The 21,527-nt window shown below is 47.7% G+C and overlaps 1 protein-coding gene across 1 annotated transcript; it reads right to left on the bottom strand.

Moving 5' to 3' along the window:
- Positions 1-731: 731 nt before the first annotated feature.
- CFAP45 (cilia and flagella associated protein 45) lies at positions 732-20,539 on the bottom strand. Its single transcript, XM_035098504.2, has 12 exons — positions 20,487-20,539; positions 17,016-17,147; positions 15,659-15,792; positions 13,830-13,974; positions 11,746-11,916; positions 9,803-9,981; positions 7,649-7,778; positions 6,215-6,361; positions 5,822-5,935; positions 4,250-4,443; positions 2,458-2,682; positions 732-920 (listed from the first exon to the last, which is right to left on the bottom strand). The coding sequence occupies exons 1-12, from the start codon at positions 20,487-20,489 to the stop codon at positions 845-847; spliced, it is 1,650 nt and encodes a 549-aa protein (XP_034954395.1). The 5' UTR covers positions 20,490-20,539; the 3' UTR covers positions 732-844.
- Positions 20,540-21,527: the final 988 nt, after the last annotated feature.

Here is a 21,527-nt window from a genome sequence, read left to right on the forward strand (position 1 = left end):
CTACTTAGTTGAACCTATTTTTAAACAACCTGCTAAAATGCTCCTAGCCAGTGTTTCTATGCAGGCTGTAGAGGGGAGGCGGCTAGAATTTTGGGGCAGGGGTGATTAACTTTTATGGGTTTCTTATTCTAGCTCTGGATAAAGAATGGCAATGAGGAAGAAATCTGATGCAGTTTGCATTTAAAGAAAAGCCAACCAAATTTTCAATGCAGAAACCGAAATACTTTCAGAATTCACACTTCTCACAGGTCTCCAGCCAAATAATGTCAAATGTACATACCAGGGTAAAGTGTGCACATACAGTATTAGCAAAAATAATATGCAGAAATGCATTATATATGGGGAAATCGCTTCACAAAAAAATGTGTTTATTCGGCAAAATTGCATGCAAAAAGAGAATAGTGCACTAAAATGCCACTGAATTTTCATGAGGACTTCCTGAGCTGTATCCAATGTTAGTCCTACTCAGAGTAGAACCACTGCAGTTAATAAACACGACTAACTTAGGTTCAGTTGGATAACACCCTACAAAATAAATAAATCACAAACAGAGGTGGAAATGTGGAGGAATATGCTTGCAATGGTTGGGGTGGGGGGATTAGAAACTGAAAAAGGCAGATTCAACCCCTCCTAATTAAGGGGCCAATGGCTTCGTGAACTTCTAGGTCATGCCCTGAAAGGGAAGGGAGGAAACAAAGCAAAGCAAAACAAAACACAAATCCACACAGATGTATCCAGAAATAGGTCTATTCATAAAATACTCTTGGAATGTAAGAAAATAGAAAATCTAGGCTACATGTAGACAGTCTACAGCTGTTGCAGGTGACGGGGTCTCTTCCCCCACTCAGTGCACTGGGGCTAACTGGACATAGGCTTTGCGCTCCACCTGGGCACAGTACTTCTCGGGGAGGCCGGCAGCTCTGCAAAGAAGAAAGAGAAGAAGGAAATGCTGGTCACTAGAGGGCACGCAGACCATCCTCGCGTCAGAGGCATGGATGGGCAAGGCCCCAGTTCTCATGGAGGGGCTGAACATGGGTTGTGCCAGTTAACACAGGGAGTGGGGGAATTACACGGCTGAATGCCCCTGCCCCATGTCAATTTAATAATAATAATAATAATAATAATAATAATAATAATAATAATAATAATAATATCCCTGCCCGTAGAAAACTAGCATGAGAGGGGAAAAGTGAGACTACAGCCTTTCTCCCTGGCTGCCTACAATTCTATGGATTCTATGAATAAAGGTCAGGCTACTGATGTGGGAAATCACTAGAGAGTCCTTGACAGGCAGGGCATTAAATCAGGCTTCCCCAAACTGCGGCCCTCCAAATGTTTTGGCCTACAACTCCCATGATCCCTAGCTAACAGGACCAGTGGTCAGGGATGATGGGAACTGTAGTCCAAAACATCTGGAGGGCCGAAGTTTGGGGATGCCTGCATTAAATAAACAAACCACGGAGGCAGAACATCGCCATCCGGACTAGAAGCCAATAAGAGCCTTAGAATTTGTCAAACCTCTCAGAAAGCCATCCAAGATGGTGGCCGCTGACTCTGTTATATTGCCTTTTAACTGTCTCTCCTCCAGGCTAAACATACTTCAGTCTTTCCCCACAGGACTTGGTCCCCATGCTCCGCAACCCTCTCTGTCACCCTCCTCTGGGCCTGCCTTTGCTGACCTGGTGCTGATGTTTTGGACTGCAACTCCCACCAGCCCCGGCCAGCCCAGCCAGGCCCCCATCAGCCTCAGAATCTTGTAGCTGTGCTGGCTGGGGCCGATGGGAACTGTAGCCCAATGTGCCACCTTCCAGATTCTGCTGCACTGCAGCTTCCCCGGCACCCTTGACCCGTTGGCAGCAGGTGATGGGAGTTGTAGTCCAAAACATCTGGAGGGCACCAGGTCGGCAAAGGCAGATTCCGGGTTATTGAAATACTTCATCAACTGCTATGCCCAGAAATGATCACAGATAAATCTCTTGGTGCTGTTAGAAATAGGGGGGTGGGTGGGGTTGTTTCATTTGCTTGGTGGGGGGGGGAGGGAGGGAGGGAGGGAGGGAGGGAGAGAGAGAGAGAGAGAGAGAGAGAGAGAGAGAGAGAGAGAGAGAGAGAGAGAGAGAGAGAGAGAGAGAGAGAATGTCCCTGTACTCCCAGAGCTCAGGTGCCGAGCACCAAGCTATTTGGGTAACCCCAAGGAGACCAGGTGCAAAAGGAGCTTTTAAGCCCTCTGCTTTGCTAGGATTTAACTTGAGCAATTTCAACCAGCCTGCCAGCAATCACATAGGTTGAAATCACACCTCGTGCATGATGCAATCATAGCCGGGGTGGGGGTGGGGAGGGGGAGAGTGCGAGCTGAGGAAACCAGACTTTGCACAGTGCAACGGATTCAAAGATTGGGATCCCTGGCAAATGGGGGCAATGGGTCACAGGGGGGGGTTGGGGGTCTTCGCGCAGCCTCACCGGAGCTCGTCGAGCTTTTTGCGCTTGATCTCGTTGAGGCGCTCACTGCGCCGGCGGGCTTCTTCCTTGAGCCGCTTGCCCTCCTCGAAGATGGCGATGCGCTCCTGGACCTGCTTCTGTTGGTGCTCGCGCACCTGGCGGCGGATCTCGTCCGCGTGGGTCTGCTGAAGAGCCACACGCCTCTCGTGCTCTTTCCGCTCCTTCTCAATCTGTTCCTGTTGGATTCTGGGGCAGGGGAGGCAACAGGAGTTACTGAGTGTGCTTGACTAAGTCTGGAAGCATTTAACCCGGCCAGTTTCAGGGGTTAGTATGTGGCAAACACCCCCATCAAAAAAAGAGAAAAAAGATTACATTGATTTCCAGAGGTGGGCAAATTTTGAGAATGTGGCTTGTGTGTGTGTGTGTGTGTGTGTGTGTGATTTTATCTTAAAATCAGATATTGATATGGTCCAATACCTGCCATCCTAAGCCTGAATTGAAGGAGGCAGTGCAAAGGATGTTTCTTTGTAGGTTCAGTGTGAGCCATAATAATACAGTGGTGCCTCGCTTAACGAATGCCCTGCTTAACGAAATTTCCGCTTAACGAAAGGATTTTTCGAGCGGAGGTTGCCTCGCTAGACAAATTCGTTTTATGAAAAAATCATCTAGCGAATCGCGGTTTCCCATAGGAATGCATTGAAATTCAATTAATGCGTTCCTATGGGCAAAAAAAAATCTAAAAAAAAATCAATGCATTCCTATGGGATCCGTTAGGCGAATTTTTCGTTATAAGAAAAGACCCGTGGAACGAATTAAATTCGTCTAGCGAGGCACCACTGTAGCGATAGTTTTATTATTTGTACCCCGCCATGCCCACCAGTAAATTTTGTTGTGACTGGCAGGTGGGGGGCTCCATCCACCTGTCAAAATGGCCTGCAGGAGGGCAGGGAAGTCAGGATCCTGCCTGCTGGTTGTATCCTATTCCCCATCTCTGTCTTAAAACTGGGAATTCTGGCAGCAGGATTCAGGCACCTTGCGGGAAGAGGGAGCTGCTATCCTAATCCCGGCTGTGCTGCAGTGCAACCATCTGCAGAAGGCCAGAGCAGGGATGGGGAAACTTGTGATGCAAGCACTGCCTTGTAGGAGTCCGCAATGACTATACAAGATAATCTTGCAAATAGGAATATAGGAAGCTGCCTTATAGTGAGAAAGACCCTTTAAAGTGCAATTGTTCAATTGCACACTGAAAAAGAGAAATACCTGTATGTATATTGCTAAGGGTTTAACATTGGAAAATTCAATTGAAGCATACCGAAGCTCTCTGAGCTCTAACAGGTTGTTGGTGTTCTCTGCTCTTTCATGCAAGTGTTTAACCTTAGATCATGTGAGTAACATATTTAGTTGAAAATCTTGAAGGGTGTTTGTTGCCTGTTAGTTTTTCTCTGGAAGCCACAAAGGATGTGAGAATGATGCCTCTCTAGGAGCAAATAGCCTTAAGCTGGATGCAGGCTAATGCAGGCTAGGAGTGAGAAAGAGCTTTGGTTCTTGTTCTGATTGCAATTATGTTCTATATTGAAGAAGAAGAAACCCATGCTTGAATATGCATATGCTTTATACAACTTCCTGGATGTATCATTGATTGTCTTGCACCTGTTTTGAAGAAGTTCTGGTTAGTAAAGCTTTGAATTGTATTTATGGGTCTGGAAAATTATTATTCCAAAAGGCGTCCATTTTGTATGCATCCTATCACAGCAGGGCCTCTACCCCTGCGCCACGGCCGTTCCACGCACTGCCAAGCAGCCCGCTTCCCTACCTGACGATCCTCTCGAACTCGGCACGGTCCCGCTGCACCTGGACCGCCAAGGTGTGCTCCTTGTGGGCCACCTGCTCCAAGCGGCTCTGCTTCAGCATGGCTTCCGTCTGGGCCTTCTTATGCGCTGCGTCCTTCTCCTTCCGGCGCCACTCCCGCTCGGTGGCCTCCTGGTTGCGCTTGGCTCTCAGGGCATCCTAGAGGGAATGGAAGGGAAGCAGGGTGTGTTGGCTGGGCCATGAGGTGCCGCATGTGGCAATTCCTGGGAGAGACTCTTATCATATTTCAGAAGAGAGACAGGGCTAGGAGCACTGTGCTTCCCTGGTACTGGGCCCAGTTCTGGGTACCACATTTTGTAAAGATAATATATTACTACCAGCTGGCCCTGCCACGCGTTGCTGTGGTTCATCTCTGTGAGTGCCCCCACCCTGTCCCAACCCATGAGCTATCCCATCCCCTCCTCCCCCCACCCAGGTGAGCCCCCACCTCCACTCGGCCTAGTCTGCAAAGCCGAGCCGAGTTGTTGTGGAGAGGGAAGCTTTCCTAGGTGCAGTACCAGTGTAGCCTTCACTAGAGGGTGCTGTTTTGCAACATCTCCTGTGCTCCCAGCATGCACTTGAGGGTGATTTGTGAGTTCTGGAACAGGTTTTTTTGGGGGGGGGTGTTTACCTGGCGGAGGTGCGACATCTGTCTTAGCAAACTTTATAAGATCCTTCGGACATTCGCATGTAATGTTGTGTCAAACCTTCACCTCAATCGGTCAAGCGGTTTTGGTGAAAAGTGGAGACACACCCACATGCCCTTTTTACATTTAGATAGATAGATAGATAGATAGATAGATAGATAGATAGATAGATAGATTATTGTTATTGTTAGAATCAAGGGTCATCCAATCCAAGCCCCTGCAATGCAGGAATCACAGCTAAAAAATCCCTGACAACTGGCCACCCAACTTCTGTTTGAAAAGCTCCAACGAAGGAGAGTTCGCCACCTTCCGAGGCAGTCCACTGTCAAACAGCCAAACGGAATTCCCACCTCTGTTCTAACCACTCTGCTGCCAATGGCATTGATACTTCGGAATGAACAGGTGAATAAATGAGCAGCATCGTCTAACTGTGGGCTGTCCACTTTACCCATTCACTGGTCGAAGGAGCTAGGGAAGTTTATAGCCTGGAAAGGAGGAGACTAAGAGACGATAGCCATCTTCAAATCTCTAAAGGGCTGTCACATGGAAGAGGGAACAAGCTTGTTTTCTCCAACTCTGGAAGGCAGGACTCGAACCAATGGCTTCAAGTTACAACAAAGGAGATTCTGACTAAACATAAGGGAAAACTTTCCAACAGTAAGAGCTGTTTTACAGCGGGAAAGACTCCCTCGGTAGGTTGTGGACTCTCCTTCCTTGGAGGTTTTTAAGCAGAGGTTGGATGGCCATCTGTCATGGATGCTTTAGCTGAGATTCCTGCATTGCAGGGGGTTGGATTGGATGACCCTCGGGGGTCCCTTCTAACTCTACGATTCTATGACCTGCACTCCTGGCCCCGTTTCGTGCTTTAAGAACACATCCCTGAGCCACACCTGCTCTGCTTGGTGATCCTGGGCTTTCTCCTGCAGTGCCCGTAGCCGGGCCGTCTCCATCTCCTTTTCCCGACGGATTTTCTCCTGCTCAGCCTCATACTCGGCCTCCCGTTCCTGGGGGAGTACAAAAAAAAATAAAATAATGTAAATTTTCACAAAGTTTTTTAAAAATATATTTTAACAAAGTCACAGGTCGGTGCAAAATGAAAGAGACTTATGAACACAGGCAAAACTGACCCAGACTGACCTGCCCATCCCTAGCAAAGAGGAGGCCGAGGCAGGGGGGAGTTGGCTCTGGGAAAGTTTTCCGCTGTATCCAAAATTTGCCCAGGCACTTTTTCTTCCCCAGCGGTGCCCTCTCCCTGGCCCACATGTCCTGCCACCACTACATACCATCTTCTTCCTCTGGTACTCCAGCACCCGCCGGTCGGCCATCCTCTCCTGCTCCAACATTTCCTGTTTGCGCTTCTCGTTCTCATCGTTGATGCGCCTGATCTCGGCCTGCATCCGCAGCTGCTCCATCCTCCTGCGTTCCATTTCCTGGAGGAGACCCGGAAGAGTCGCTAAGCATCCTCGTTAAGCGTGGGTTGGGTCCAGCTATTTCAGGCCACGTCCGTGATTCCTGAGGGGTCTACTTGGAGCAAGACTAACATTGGACAAAATGTGGGCCTGAAATACCGCCGGTTCCTTCTGCTCTCCTCAGTCACGGAGATCGTCTGACTGAGGCACTTGTGGTGGTTCCCCCATACTTCTGAGGTCCGCCTTTCTCAGCCTTGGGTTCCGAGATGCCGTTGGACTACAACTCCCATCATTCCTAGCCAAGATGGCCAGGGATGATGGGAGTTGTAGTTCAAGAACATCTGGGGACCCAAGGTAGAGGAAGGCCGGCCTACATTGTGGTTCTTCAGCAAAGGCACCTGCTCCTGGGGGCTGAGGCACTATGGCCCTCAATATTCAGAGGGCCCAGCACAGTGTCAGGATTATTATTATTATTATTATTATTATTATTATTATTATTATTATTATTATTATTATTTATACCCCGGCTGGGTTTCCCCAGCCACTCTGGGCGGCTCCCAACAGAATATTAAAAACACGATAAAACACCAAACATTAAAAACTTCCCTGAACAGGGCTGCCTTCAGATGTCTTCTAAAAGTCAGATAGTTGTTTTTATTTCCTTGACATCTGATGGGAGGGTGTTCCACAGGGTGGGTGCCACTACCGAAAAGGCCCTCTGTCTGGTTTCCTGCAACCTCACTTCTCGCAGTGAGGGAACCGCCAGAAGACCCTCGGCGCTGGACCTCAGTGTCCGGGCTGAACAATGGGGGTGGAGATGCTCCTTCAGGTATACCGGGCCGAGGTTGTTTAGGGCTTTAAAAGTCAGCATCAACACTTTGAATTGTGCTAGGAAACATACTAGGAAACATTGTGCATGTTGGGGGCCCTCAATCGTATGGAGAAGCTGGCCCTTCTGTTCTCCAGGGTTTGGGGGCAGAGGGCATTCCCATCCCTACCTGTAGAGCTGGGACCTTCTGCATGCAAAGCAGGCGCTCTACCACTGACCTACGGCCTCCTCCAAATGTGTAACTCCCCAATTCTTACCAGAAGGACTGCTGCCCCGTACCAAGCTCTTCGTCCAACTAGCTCAACGTTGTCTGCTCAGACTCGCAGCAGCTTTCCAGGATCTCAGACAGAAATAATCTCACTCTTCTGTGCTGGCTGATCTTTTATTTTTCAACCGGAGGTGCTGCTGGGGATTGAACTGCAGGCCTTCTGCATCCAGTGCAGGTGCTCTGCCCCTCAGCTACGGCCCTGCCCCCTTACCCTCTCGTCTTCAAACTGCAGCCTCTCCAGGTACTCCAGCATCTCCTGCGCCTCTTGGTCTCGCTGCTCAGAATTCACGGAACGCATCTCTTCGTTCTTCTGTATCTGCTCAAGGAGGTGACGCTTCCCCCTGAGAATCAGGTGAAGGATGAATTTTCCTTTGGAGAAAATGGGTTCTGGCGGCACAGAGAAACCCAATGAATGGTATTCCTCTGTGCAGGGAACCAATTGCGGCCAAGGTTCCCAATCTTAGGTAGTTGTGGTATCACGTTAATCTGTTGAAGTATTTCTTGTTGAAGCCAGATACAATTTCCCAGGCATGCAAGAAATTGGCCGCAACTGAAGGAACCTTTGTTAATGTTCTTTCAATTGTTTCCTTACTTTGTTCCTTCACTTTTGTTTCCTTATTGTGATAGGTCACGGATAGAAGCTGAGGGTGGCAATATTTTGAGTGGTAAGACCCTTTAACCTTGGATCTGAAATTATCAACCTGCTATGGAATTGTTTGTGGACAAAGAAACCTTTGAAATCTGTCTCCGCCAGGATAAGAGAGACCTCACTAAATTTCTTCTTACGTGACATATCATGCCAGTGAGATTGTTCCACATCTCAATTGACTCTGATTCTAATTGTTAGAGGGATTGCAGGCTTAAAGGAACCTTCTTCCATATATGGTGACACTGTAGACAACTTTCAATCTATCTATCTATCTATCTATCTATCTATCTATCTATCTATCTATTTTCATTAAAGATTTCTTGGTTTACAAAAGTATGTGCAATGTCTCTTTTTTAAAGTTACATTTTCTACAGATGAGTTTCATTTGTTGAGACATTAGTGTTACATTAGGAAGAAAAGGGGGAAAGAGATAGAGAGGGGAATGGTGAGTTGGAGTGGGGGTCGGGTGGCGATTTTTCTATTTTACTTAATGTATGTGTGGGGTTTTGTGTCAGCGTCGCTTGCGCAGGTTCTCTTTGCTATTCGCTTGTGTTCCTTTGGTGTTGAGAGAGGTTGGGGTGTGATTGTTCATTTGTGGTTGGCTGTGGTGAACTTTGTTTTCATGCGTGAGAGGGGTGGGTGGGTGTTTTGGATCAGGGTAGCCATATTGATTTGTATGCTGTTGGTGGATTCTTGTCATTGTAGCAGGTCTCTTTTATAAAACAACACTTGCTATGTCCCCTATGTTACTGCTGCTGGGGATATGGGATGGCCCTCCTCAATGGATATAACATGAGGAACTCTTAACCTTTCTACCTGTGGCGAGTTTGGAGATGGCTGAATGTTGGTGTTCTGTGGAGAGTCTGGATGTTGAATTGTGTATGTGAGAGCCTGGTCAGTAGTGCTGGCAGAAAAACTGACTTGTCAGATTCGAACAGCTCTGGGTAGGTCAAAACCTTTCTCTTTTTACAATACTTGGCAATCCATCAGTGACTGAAAGATGGCAATGGGGGAAAACCACCAAGGGCTTACAGCTGAAGGTGGAGAGATTTATTGAACTAAGGGGCATCTGTAACATCTTATTCTGCACAACTTTGAGGTAAACAATGGGTTATGTGTTGTTGCTTTTATTTTCATAATTAGAAATTAAATACAGTCGTACCTTGGATCCTGAACGCCTTACAAGTCAAACATTTTAGCCCCCTAACGCCGCAAACCCGGAGTCCTGCAGCCAATCGGAAGCCACGCCTTGGTTTCCGAACCTTTTTGAAGGCGAATGGACTTCCGGAACAGATTCCGTTGAACTTCCGAGGTACGACTGTACTTTTACCAAAAAGCACTTTGTGTGAATTATCTGGTTGTTTTTGTTCCAACGATCCCATAAGGTAAGGCAGTGTTATTATCACACACCCCTACCCGTATTGCAAATGGGAACTTTGCAGATATTGCAAATGGCTTTGTCTAAGGCCAGGTAGCAACTTCACAGCAGTGGTGAGACCCAAACCAGGGACTTCCTGACTCACAGCTCCGTGGCCTCTTTTACGGTTTAGAGGGACGCTCTGATTCTCTAGGGGTGTGCTCCTTTTAACTCACGCTGCTGCGCACACATGCATATTGTACCCGCGGTGCAGGGAAGGCAACGCTGCAATGGTGCTCCACCACTGAGCTACAATGAAACCCCTTGGCCAGAAGTCACGCAGAAGCCTGGGCTCTCACCTGTACTTCTCCTCCTTCCTCTTCCGTTCCAGCTCATCCTGCATCATGCCGACCCTCTGCCTCTCTGCCTCCATCATCTTGGCCAGCCGCATCTCCTCCTCGTTCATCTCCTTCTCAATCTGCCTCTTCTCCAGGATCTGGGCATCGCGGATGGCGTGGCATTTGGCCTCCAGGATGATCTGCAAAGAGCGGAAGGGAGCTGCTGCCGCGGGCCAAAATGCACATGCAGGGCTTCATCCGGAGCTGAGCCCTGGCACCTCTTTTTGCCCAGATCCCAGCAGTTCCACCTTGGAAGGCGCAGAAGCCAGCGGTTAAAATAAATCCGCTCTTGGAAGAGAACCTGAGAGCAACAGTGTTCTCTCCACCTGCAATTATCAGCAACCAGTATGCAGCTGCAGACAGCAGAGGCAGGATATAGCGGTTCTGGCTAGTAGCTATCGACAGCCTCCATGAATTTGCCCAGTCCTCCATCCAAGTTGAAGCCATCCAATTCGGTGGCCATCACTGCAACCCATGGCAGACAATCGCTACTTCCTGTAGGAAGTAGACATACCTGCCAAGTTCCTCTCTGAAAAATAAGGGGCCGGACCGAAATTAGCATACCGGAAGTAGCATGGTGGCCATTTTGGAACTGGGCGGAGCAAGCTCAGAAGTGACTTTTGATGCTGCTGTGCCCAGTTCCAAAATGGCTGCCACACCAGAAGTCGCACTGCAGCCATTTTGGAACTGGGCAGAGCAGCATCAAAAGTTGCTTCTGAGCATGCTCCGCCCAGTTCCAAAATGGCCGCCGCGCCAGAATAAACCGGGGGGAAACAAAAAAATCCGTTTTTTCGGCTGGGGACAGCTGGAAAAACGTTGGGTTTCCCGGGGGAAACGGGAGACTTGGCAGCTATGGGAAGTAGAAGATAGTCATCATGGCTGGTAGCCAATGGCAGCCCTTTCCTCCATTAGGGAGGGGCAGAGAGAACCCATATGCCTCTGCTTCACTCGCCTACATGGAATTCCTGTCCCCCTGTGACTGCAGGGAGAGATGTGAAATATGAGGCTGCTTTTCTTTTGGCAATTATAGGGACAGAACTACCTAAATTGTATAGAAATTTATTCATGCATGCTACTACGGCAGCAGCAAGAATGCTACTCGCCCCCCCAAAATGGAAAGAAGCAGAAGTCCCAGAAAAGGAAGAATGGATACGAAAACTTATGGAATATGCAGAAATGGCGAAACTTATTGGAAGTATAAGAAATCAAGATAACAAATGTTATGTACTGAGCTGAATCCTAGAACAATAGGATCCAGAATCAGCAGTCTGATTGGTCCGCAGGAGCCACCCAATCCAAATCCAGGTGGAAGTGAATCAGCAACCTGGTTGGCCTGCAGGAGCAGCCAATCAGGCTGCTGGCAGAAGTCAATCCACAACCTGATTGGTCCACAGGTGTAGCCCTGAAGTAGCCAATCACGCAAGGCCCATTGTGTAAATAATGTACAGTATATAAGCAGATGTTTTTGGGGAAAGAGCCATTCTTCTCTTCTTCTCCTTTGACGACTACGGGCTGAATAAAGAGCATGAAATTCACTCTCGACTCCGAGTATATTTCAACAAACTTTTTATAAAAGAATGGAAATGGTTTATTGAATATTTACAGATAAATCGCAAACAGATAAAAAACATCGGCAGGATTATTGCAATAACCTGCAGTTTCATAAGAGTATATTTTTAAAGTAGATAATTAAATGAGCAAATTGAATGAATTTGGATATGCAGAAGATATTAAAAAATATATTTAAGGAACCGCAGAAAGAGGGGGAAGGAAGTCAAGCTTTGAAATGTTAAAATGCTTGTAAATTAATGAATTGTATAAACCTGAAAAGTATAAATGATATTTTTAAAAGAAAAGAAATAGGAGGCTGCCCTAAGGGGAACTGCCACGTCTCGCTCCCTTACCTCGCCAAGAGTCTTGATCTCGTCTTCCTGCTCCATGCGCATGTTGGCGGCCCGCTGGAGCAGGTACTGGGCCCGCTCCTTGGCCTCCTCTTCCAGGTCGTTCAGCTTTTCATTCTTCTTCCGCAAGATCTCCTTTAGCTTCATGGATTTCTTCCTCTCGTTCACGGCAACCTGGGGAAAGGGAAGATGAGAGGGAGAAGCAGGGCTGGGCAGGCCACTCTGGGGCTGTAAATGGTTCTCTCTTTATTTATTTACTTAGGTTAACACAGGGGTGAGGGAACATCTTTGGCTGGGTGAGCCAGGGTGGCTAGATCTCCTCCCATCCAACTTTGACAGGTGGGCGGTGCCACCCACCTGTCAGTCATCCGCTGTCATGATGCTTCCACAGGGAATGTGTTAGTACAGCCATCCCCAAACTTTGGCCCTCCAGATGTTTTGGACTACAATTCCCATCTTCCCCAACCACTGGTCCTGTTAGCTAGGGATCATGGGAGTTGTAGGCCAAAACATCTGGAGGGCCGCAGTTTGGGCAAGACAGCACCCAGTAGTACTGAACCCCCAGGTCCACCTGTCAATCAGCCAACATCACCAGTGATGTCAGGTGATCGACAGGTGGCCATGGTTTGAGAGAAACAGCCTTGCGGGCCAAACCGGACCCCCTGGCGGGCCAAGACTGGACCACAGCCTGGAGGTTCCACCCTCATGGCTTTTAAAGATTTGTATACTGCTTATCAATAAAATCTTTCCAGGGTGGCTTACAAAGTAATCGCAAACATAGTCATTTCTCATGTCTTTGTTTTATGCCACAAATAAAAAGAGGATTCACCAACGTTTTAGCTTTTCAATACCAGGCCAAGACATTTTTTTCCCTCTTCCGGGCTTTTGGTTTTTAAATAGAGATTTATTTATTTATTATCCTGTCCCAGTATCCATCCTTTAGTATGGTGGGGAAAGGATATGTGTATTTCTTTGCTATGTTTTCAGTGGATGAAAACTTTCAGCGATGCTATTTTTCTGAGAAAAAGAGGTGCCAGAACTCACCATGAACACCACCCTTGTTCTCTTATAATGGCAACGGTGCCCACCTGAGATTTTCGGCTGGAAAAATGCTTTTACTATGATGTAGGCCTCCTCTGTTTATATGCATGACATTTTTGTACAGTCATACCTCGGTTTAAGTACGCCTCGGTTTGAGTATTTTCAGTTTAAGTACTCCACGGACCTGTCTGGAACGGATTAATCCACTTTCCAAGTTCACTTCAGATTAAGTTCGCTTCAGGTTAAGTACTGACTTCCAGAACCAATTGTGTTTGCAAACCGAGGTACCACTGCATTTTAAACCTTTGTAAGGTGCTCTGAGTCCCTTTTGTAAAAAGCGATGGATGTTTTTAGTTAATAAATCAATCAAATCCACTTGGGCTCTTATGTCAGCCACATCTACATTCCACTTAAGAGTGGATCAATTGATACTGATGGACCCAAGGTACTCCTGCTGATGAATTTCAGTGGGCCTACTCTGAGTAGGGCCAACAATGGAGACAACCAAGAGACCTGGCCAGTGACCCCCGTGCAACCGGTGACTTCCTGATTAGACTACTGCAGCAAACCTTTATGGGACTGGCCCCCAGAGACTGTTCAGAATCTTGAGTGAGCATAGAATGTTGCTGCTCATTTGTTACAGAAGTCTGTTGGATGATGATCGGAGGCCAGGACTGGAACAGCTGCGTTAAGGGGGCAGATGTGTTTGCTCTGGGGGCAGAAGCAGCGTGGTAAAATGGTTCAGAGTGCTGAGGAGATCCAGGCTCAAATCTTAACTCAGCCGGGAAGCTTTACTGAGTGCACTTGGGTCAGTCACTCACTCTCTAACACACACAGCATTACCTGCTTCACAGGATTTTTAATTTGTTTATTTAACAAAATTTATATACCGCTTGATTGTGACAAAACCTCTAAGCAGTGTTGTGAGAATAAAACGGGGAGCTTAGCGTGTACTGCCCTGAGCTCCCTAGAAGAAAGGCAGGAGATAAATGCAATTTAAAAACAACAACGACGTTCTCTGCCGTGACGAGGACAGCCTTACGTACTATGGTGGCTTCTCGCTCTGCCTTGAGGGCCTCTTTCTGAGCTTCGCGCTCCTCCTTGGTGAAGACACGGGACGAGTCTTTGATGCGCTGGTAGTCCTCGGGGCTTATGATCAGGGACTCTCCAGACGGGTCGAGTTTGGGCACACTGGGCATGTGAGAGAGAGAAAGGAAGAAGATGGTGATTTCATCTCTCCCTTTGCAAGCTGGACTAGGCTGGGATTCCACAGAACTGCCAAATCTGTGGTGAATAATTTCATATTTCATTTAAAAAAAAGGAAAAGTGGGAGGAGGAGCTCTTAGCCTTAGCCTAAGCACCCTTTGGTCAACAACAACAACAACAACCTTTTTTGTACCCCGCTCATCTAACTGGGCAGATTCCAACAGAATATACAAAGACACAACAGAACATCAGACGTTAAAAACTTCCTGATACAGGAGTGCCTTCAGGTGTCTTCCAAAAGTCAGATAGTTGTTTATTTCCTTGACATCTGATGGGAGGGCATTCCACAGGGCAGGTGCCACTACTGAGAAGGCCCTCTGCCTGGTTCCCTGTAACTTGGCTTCTCGCAGTGAGGGAACAGCCAGAAGGCCCTCAGAGGTGGACCTCAGTGTCCAGGTTGAACAATGGGGATGGAGACACTCCATCTTTCAGGTACACCTGAAAGCCTAACCAGGCATTTCCTAACAAAGAACCTCAGGTCCTGGGCTGGGCCATCTTAAGCGCCCCTGGCGCCGTGGTGTGCCGGATCCCTCCGGCGACCCCCGCCCCGTTTCCCAGCACGGTGGGCAGGCGGGCGCAGTGTGGGTGCCACTGGCGCTGCTGCGCGGCGGGCAGGCAGGCACAGCGCGGTTGCCGTGGGCGCAGCTGCACGGCGGACCGGCCGGCCAGTGGGCGGGCGCAGCTCGTGGCGCCCACCTGGCAGGCTGGCACCATGGTGCCCTGCGCCACCCAGCCTGGCCGTAGGGCCGGCCCTGGTCCTGGGGGACAGAGAAGAGCCAACCTCTGTGACACATCCCTCAGGGGCCCTGCTTTGTGCTGCTGAAGGCTGGTCTGTTAGCACCAAGAGGGCACTGCCCCACCATCCTCTCTGCTCTCAGCCTGTCCCTACCTGACTCATATACAACCAATCAGGGAGCAGCTCTGCCTATTCTTAACTCTGGCTCCACCCACTGCCTTCCACCCTACCAGTGTATTTCTTTATTCTCCATATATCCCACCCTTCCTCCCAAAGGATCCCAGGGCAGCAAAGAACAGGTGATAAAACGTGTTTCCAAAAAACATTGTTAAAATGATTCCAATACAGATGCAGGCTGGGAAAGAACTCAAAATCAAAGGCTTGTTGGAAGAGGAAGGTCTTCAGCAGGTACAGTGGAACCTCGGTTTATGAACACCTCGGTTTATGAATTTTCGGTTTATGAACGCCGCGGACCCATCTGGAACGGATTAATTCACTTTCCATTACTTTTAATGGGAAAGTTCGCTTCAGTTTATGAACGCTTCAGTTTATGAACAGACTTTCGGAACCAATTACACCCATGTTTCAGTTTATGAACGCTTCAGTTTAAGTACTTCACGGACCCGTCTGGAATGGATTAATACACTTTCCATTACTTTCAATGGGAAAGTTCGCTTCAGTTTATGAACGCTTCAGTTTATGAACAGACTTCCGGAACCAATTGTGTTCATAAACCGAGGTACCACTGTACTGGAAAGACAGTAGAGACGGCACCCCGTGTACTATTTAGTGAATTTCCAGCAACCGCCGTTCAGAGGGGCAGTGCCTTCAGCTGTGGAGGGGAGTGCCTAGACATAGTTCTAGAGAGCTTACATGAGGTCCCGGATGAGGTCGCGAGTGATGAGACGGATCGTCTCCGGCTTGTGGCCCCAGCCCAGGGACTTCCTCTCCGAGTCCACATCTCGAAGGACCACAATGGGGCTGCCAGTGCGGGACAGGTTAACATTCTGCAGGAAGGAGGGTGGGCATCAGAAATGTTCACAAATGCTTGGCAGGAATGCTACCAGCCTCCCTCTCCTCCCACTTTTGGCTTCCTTCTTCTGGCTGCGCTTGGACAATCAAAATCCAGCTTAAAAGACAAGATATGGACCAGCCTTTCAGCAGCCAATGAGTTCCTTCCATCGTGAGCAAACCAACCTTTATTTTATTTTATTCAGGGGCAACCACAATGCAGATTCCACACAACATGAAAATACAGAAAACCCCAATAGCTACAAGATCATATTTCCCAAAACTCTCCAGTAAATATTGGATGCAGGTACTTGGGTGGTATTCCATGCTTGTCTTCCTCAGAGTAGACTCGCTGGAGTTAAGGGACATACCATTAATTTCAGTGGGTCTACCTTGAGTAGGATTCAGCTGAATACAACTCACTGTTCATTCCACTCAAAGTAGACCTATTGAAATTGATGGTACTAAGCTAGTCTTGTCCATGAATTTCAATGCTACTCTGAGTAGCACCAGCACTGGGTATGAGCCATGGTGATGCTTTGAATGCCACTGTTCCACTTTTGTGTTGTCATTGCTCCCTTTTCTGTGGCTGATTGCTACTGTTTTATACAAGGTTGTTTCGCTTAAGCTGCTAGGGGGGATTTCAGAGCAAGGAGAACGTCACTCAGGATGAAAAAAGAGATTTTGCAGAGAACAAAGAAGTTGCCATTTAACAAAGTCAGACCATTGGTCCATCTAGCTCAGAATTGTCTACGTCAGCAGTAAACAACACAATGCCGTTCATACTTTGTTGGCCTACAATTCCCATCAGGCCCAGCCAACATGGTCAATAGTGAGGGATGATGGAAGCCATTGTCCAGCAATGTCTGAAGAGCAACACATTGGCTATAGGGACTGGAAGCAGCTTCAGAGATTCTGGGGATTAAACCTGGAACATCTGCACGCTAAGCAAGTGCTTTATTATTTTCCCTCTAAAAATAAATTGTTATTTCAGTCCTTCTGGTTCTAAATACAGGTCTGTTTTAAAGAGGAACACCGGAAGCTGCCTTCTACCAAGCCAGACCATTAGTTCAGTATAGTGGCAGCAGCTTTACAGTGTTTCCGGCTGGGGACATTCCCAGCCCTAAATGGAGGTGTCAGGGATTGAAGGTCTGGGACCTTCTGCATGCCAAGCAGATGCTCTTCCCCCAAAGCAGCCATTGCTCCCCTCCGTCCTCACCTTGGCAAGCCCAAAGAGGCTCTCGTCCACTTCTGAGCTGGCAGCCTTGGTTCTGTAGCGGGCGCGGGAGCGCGAGCGGGACCGGCCTGAGGAGCCGGTGGAGGTAGCCCCCAAGGAGCATACACTGCCCGGCTGCAGGAAGGAAAGAGAGGCAGAATTTTGGAGTTATACGTGATGGGGCGCTGAAAGGAAAGATGCAAGGGATTCGTGCACAATGATTTGCCGGCCTTTCCCATTCAGAAAGATCATTCTTAAGAAAGAAGCTGTGAGATCCCAAATATGGTTTCCGAACCATATTCAGAGGAACTTCAGCTGGTGCAGAATTCGGCAGCCATGGTTTAAGCATATTACACTGAGCCTGGCCTGACTGCACTGACTGCCAGTTAGTTTCCGGGCCCAATTCAAAGTGCTGGTTTTGACTTTAAGGGGCTCAGGACCACAATGCCTCAAGGATCGCCTCTCCCCATATGAATCGACCCGGGCCCACAAACATAATCCGAGGCCCTTTTTCATGTGCCTCTTCCACAAGAGATCCAGAGGGCGGCAACACAACAGGCCTTTTCTGTGGTGGCTCCCTGTTTGTGGAATGCTCTCCCCAGGGAGGCTCGCCGGGCACCTTCATTATATATTTTTAGGCACCAGGCAAAAACATTCCTCTTCAACCAGGCTTCTGGCTGATGGACATCCGATGCCCTTTTAAATGTGTTGTGGAAGGGGGATTTTGTTTTTGTTTTTATTATGCACTTTATTTTGTCTTCCCATTTTGTATTCTTTATGTTGTGAACTGCTCTCTGATCTTTGGATGAAGGGCAGTATACTACTACTACTTCTAATAATAATAATAATAATAATAATAATAATGGTTGCATCCAACTATGAAGGGCAGAGCCAAAGCCATACTTATATTTTTAAATTTATTTATTTATCACTTGTTTATTATTATTAGTAGTAATGTATTGCCTTCCACCTATACGTCTCAAGGTGATGTACACAACACAATCAAACCAGTTAAAAACAGCATGGAAAATAACAGCAAATGGGGCTTCCGGTTGACCACGCCATCTTGCTCAGACGGGGGTCCGCACAGCGGAGCGGACCTCGGCGCTTCAGAGGTGGAGGGAATCGTTCCAGCGAAACGAAACCTCCTTAAAAGCCCCAAATCGTGCTTTTTGGGGACAGATTTTGCCTGGCGGCGCCAAAAGCGGGCTCTCTCCTCCCCGGATCGGCTTTGTTTAAGCCCCCGAGAGCGAGGAGCTGAACCGCGGCGGACAGGCTGACATTGCTGCTCTGAGAGTGCGAAGCTGCGAGTCTGGGAAGTGGAGGTGGCCAATTCTTCAAAGAACATTCAGCAAATGAATAGACTGTGAGTAATTTGGATTCTTTGGAATGTAAATTAAGGCAACAATTTGGACCTGGGAGAGAGGGGAAAAGAGGAAGCCACCCCCCCCCCCACGGTAACATAAGAGACAGTAAACAGAAACCCGAAGCCGTAAACAGAAGATTTTAACTTAAAAGGATTCCTCAAAGGCATCAAAGAGAATCTCCCCTAAATGCAGGGTAAAAGGGGAGAGAGACTGTTGTGATTGCCCTGCAGAATGAAGTTAAGACTAAGAAAGACCTTTCTTTTTCTCGGGAGCCGGCAGCCCAGAAAACCCAGTGAGCTGACCAGGATTTATAGTTAAATTTTATTTCTATCTTTATCTCTGGACTTTTTGGGAATTTTTTTTTGGTTTATATGCTTTTGAAATGTGAGTTCGAACTTTATTTTTAAGAATGCAGCCAGCTTGTTAAAATGGAGTCGAGAAAATAGACTGCGATCATATTCCACCCCATGTGACAAGTTTTGACCTTGACAGGACTGAACTATGTCAACAAAAAGGTACCCGCCTGAGTTTCAGCGGACTGTTTTGACCTTAATGTGGGAAACAAGAATAGAACTATGTCAAGAGGAGACACAACGGCTAGTGTTACAGCAACAACTCCAGATTGTGATGACAGAATATGATTTCCTAGAAGATGAAGCTTTTGAAACTGAAGAAGATGAATGTGAGAATGACAATGATGACGACTGTGATGATTTAACACAAAATGAAGCCCATCACGAAAAAAATGATGATTTTACTCTACAAAAAGTTGGATGGAGTGCCTCCCCTTCGAGGGGGGCACGACTGGATTTACTGGAACTCCAGAATGACCACAGGGAAGAAGGAAAAATTAAGCAGAGAGGAGAAGAAGCTCAGGGGTCTGATATGGAGGCCTGGATGGCAAAAGACTGCAAACAGGGGGTGGGGTGAAGGGAAAGTGAAGTGGTGATTGTAAGGATGGGTTAATAGGACTATAACTGGACTGCTGACTATGGAACTTGCTGGATTGGAGGGGTGGAGCAGGTACTCGGGGGGAGTAAGGTTAGTTTGGGAATAGTTATAGGTTTAAAAAGTGAATTGATTCTGGAAAAAGGTGAAAATATGGAGGCCTATAGAGGGGTAAAAATTAGGCACGGGAAGAAAAAATGGGAGTTTGATTTCTCAGTGATTGGACAATAGGCGAAAATGATAATAGTTTAAAAGTGGTATAAGATATAAAGGTGTATGTTATAAAATATGAACTATGAAACTGTTGAAGATGATAAATAAGGGAGGAAAACCGGGGAAGGGTGGGAGGGTGGGGAAGCCCACAAAATATGGTTTAACAATTATGAATTTAACAATTATGATGAATTTTTTTTTTTTGTCTTTTTTCCTTTTTGTCTTTTTTTTTTCCTCTTCTCTTTTTTCTCTTTTTCTCTTTTTGTATTTTCTTTTTTTTTTGGTATGACAATAGATGGTTGGATGGATGAACTCCTGCGTACTGCCCTGGTTCACTGGAGCTCCCTGGTGGCAGGGGGGGGCTTGGGGGGCAGGGGAGGGGGAGGAGGACAGAAACCCAATCATAAAATGGACCACTTCTGACTGATCACCTGCGTGGGATACTTCTGTGGCAGGGGAGGACCCATGGAGGGGGGTGGGAAGAAGGTGGAAAAGGTGTTTATGTATGTACCATTTTTTGTAATTTGTAAAAACCAATAAAAATTATGTTAAAAAAAAAAGGAAAATAACAGCAAATGGCTTGGAAAAACAGTAAAAGGGTATATACCCACTACCGACATCTAGATATCCAGCAAACTATATTAGTTTGCTTAGATATATTTCTATATTCATAAAAACCAATTCAGCTGGGTTTTATTTATTTATTTTTTAACCCAGTTAAACTTGCTAAAACAGCCAGGACTCAGCTGTTGCATTATTTGCTGTGTAAATAAACTAGCCTTAAGAAAAGTATTTTAAAACCCCTCCAGCGATGCCTCTCTAGAGCAACAGGCATCTCCTCCCTCCGCCTCCCGATGAAGTGGCCACGCTGACATAACCTTAGGGGGCTTAAGGGCTTCCGTGCGCCCCGGCACCCTTTTGGGGTCAGAGGCATCCCCGCGCTCACCATCTCGCCCTCCGCTGCCGGCTCCGGGAACCTCCGCCTCCTGTTTACCCGTCGCCATGGAAACAGCCGAACCCTCCTCCTCCTCCTTTCCCCCGCCCGCCACGTCTCACCTTGGCAACGGGAACGTCGTCAAGGGAGGAGCGCAGGGTTTCCCGGGCCGGGGAAGTGACGTCACGAGCCCCTGCTCAGAAGTTAGCCCCGGCTGAACGGGGGCTTTTCCAGGGGTCGTTTTCCTTAATGCAATGTACCTACTTAACGAGGAACACAGGAAGACGACTTGCCCCTGAATCAGACCCATCATTTAGCGCAGCATTGTCCGCACTGACTGGCAGCCCCTGCTCTGCAGGGTCACATGTCCTGTCCTTGCCCGGAGTTGCCCAATCGGGGATTTGAACCCGGGACCTTCTGCCTGCAAAGCGGGCCCTGGCCCTATGGCATTGCGGAGGTGGTGTTTGCGGACGCTGCCTGCCGGTGGTCAGCAGAAATATGCTGTAGAACAGGAAGGGAATTGCGGGTTCCAATTCCCATCATACTCAAGCAAGCAAGGCCATTTGCCAGATGTGATGGGAGTCCAGCGACGCCTAGAGGCCAGTTAGAGATGCCCAGGCGTTCGGAGTTAAAGCTATGGTTTTCCCAGTAGTGATGTATGGAAGTGAGAGCTGGACCATAAAGAAGGCTGATCGCCGAAGAATTGATGCTTTTGAATTATGGTGCTGGAGGAGACTCTTGAGAGTCCCATGGACTGCTAGAAGATCAAACCTATCCATTCTTAAGGAAATCAGCCGTGAGTGCTCCCTGGAAGGACAGATCGTGAAGCTGAGGCTCCAATTCTTTGGCCACCTCATGAGAAGAGAAGAATCATTGGAAAAGACCCTGATGTTGGGAAAGATTGAGGGCACTAGGAGAAGGGGACGACAGAGGACAAGATGGTTGGACAGTGTTCTCGAAGCTACGAACATGAGTTTGACCAAACTGCGGGAGGCAGTGCAAGACAGGAGTGCCTGGCATGCTATGGTCCATGGGGTCACGAAGAGTCGGACA

This window comes from Zootoca vivipara, chromosome 17 (genome assembly GCF_963506605.1).
Source record: "Zootoca vivipara chromosome 17, rZooViv1.1, whole genome shotgun sequence".
Taxonomy (NCBI): domain Eukaryota; kingdom Metazoa; phylum Chordata; class Lepidosauria; order Squamata; family Lacertidae; genus Zootoca; species Zootoca vivipara.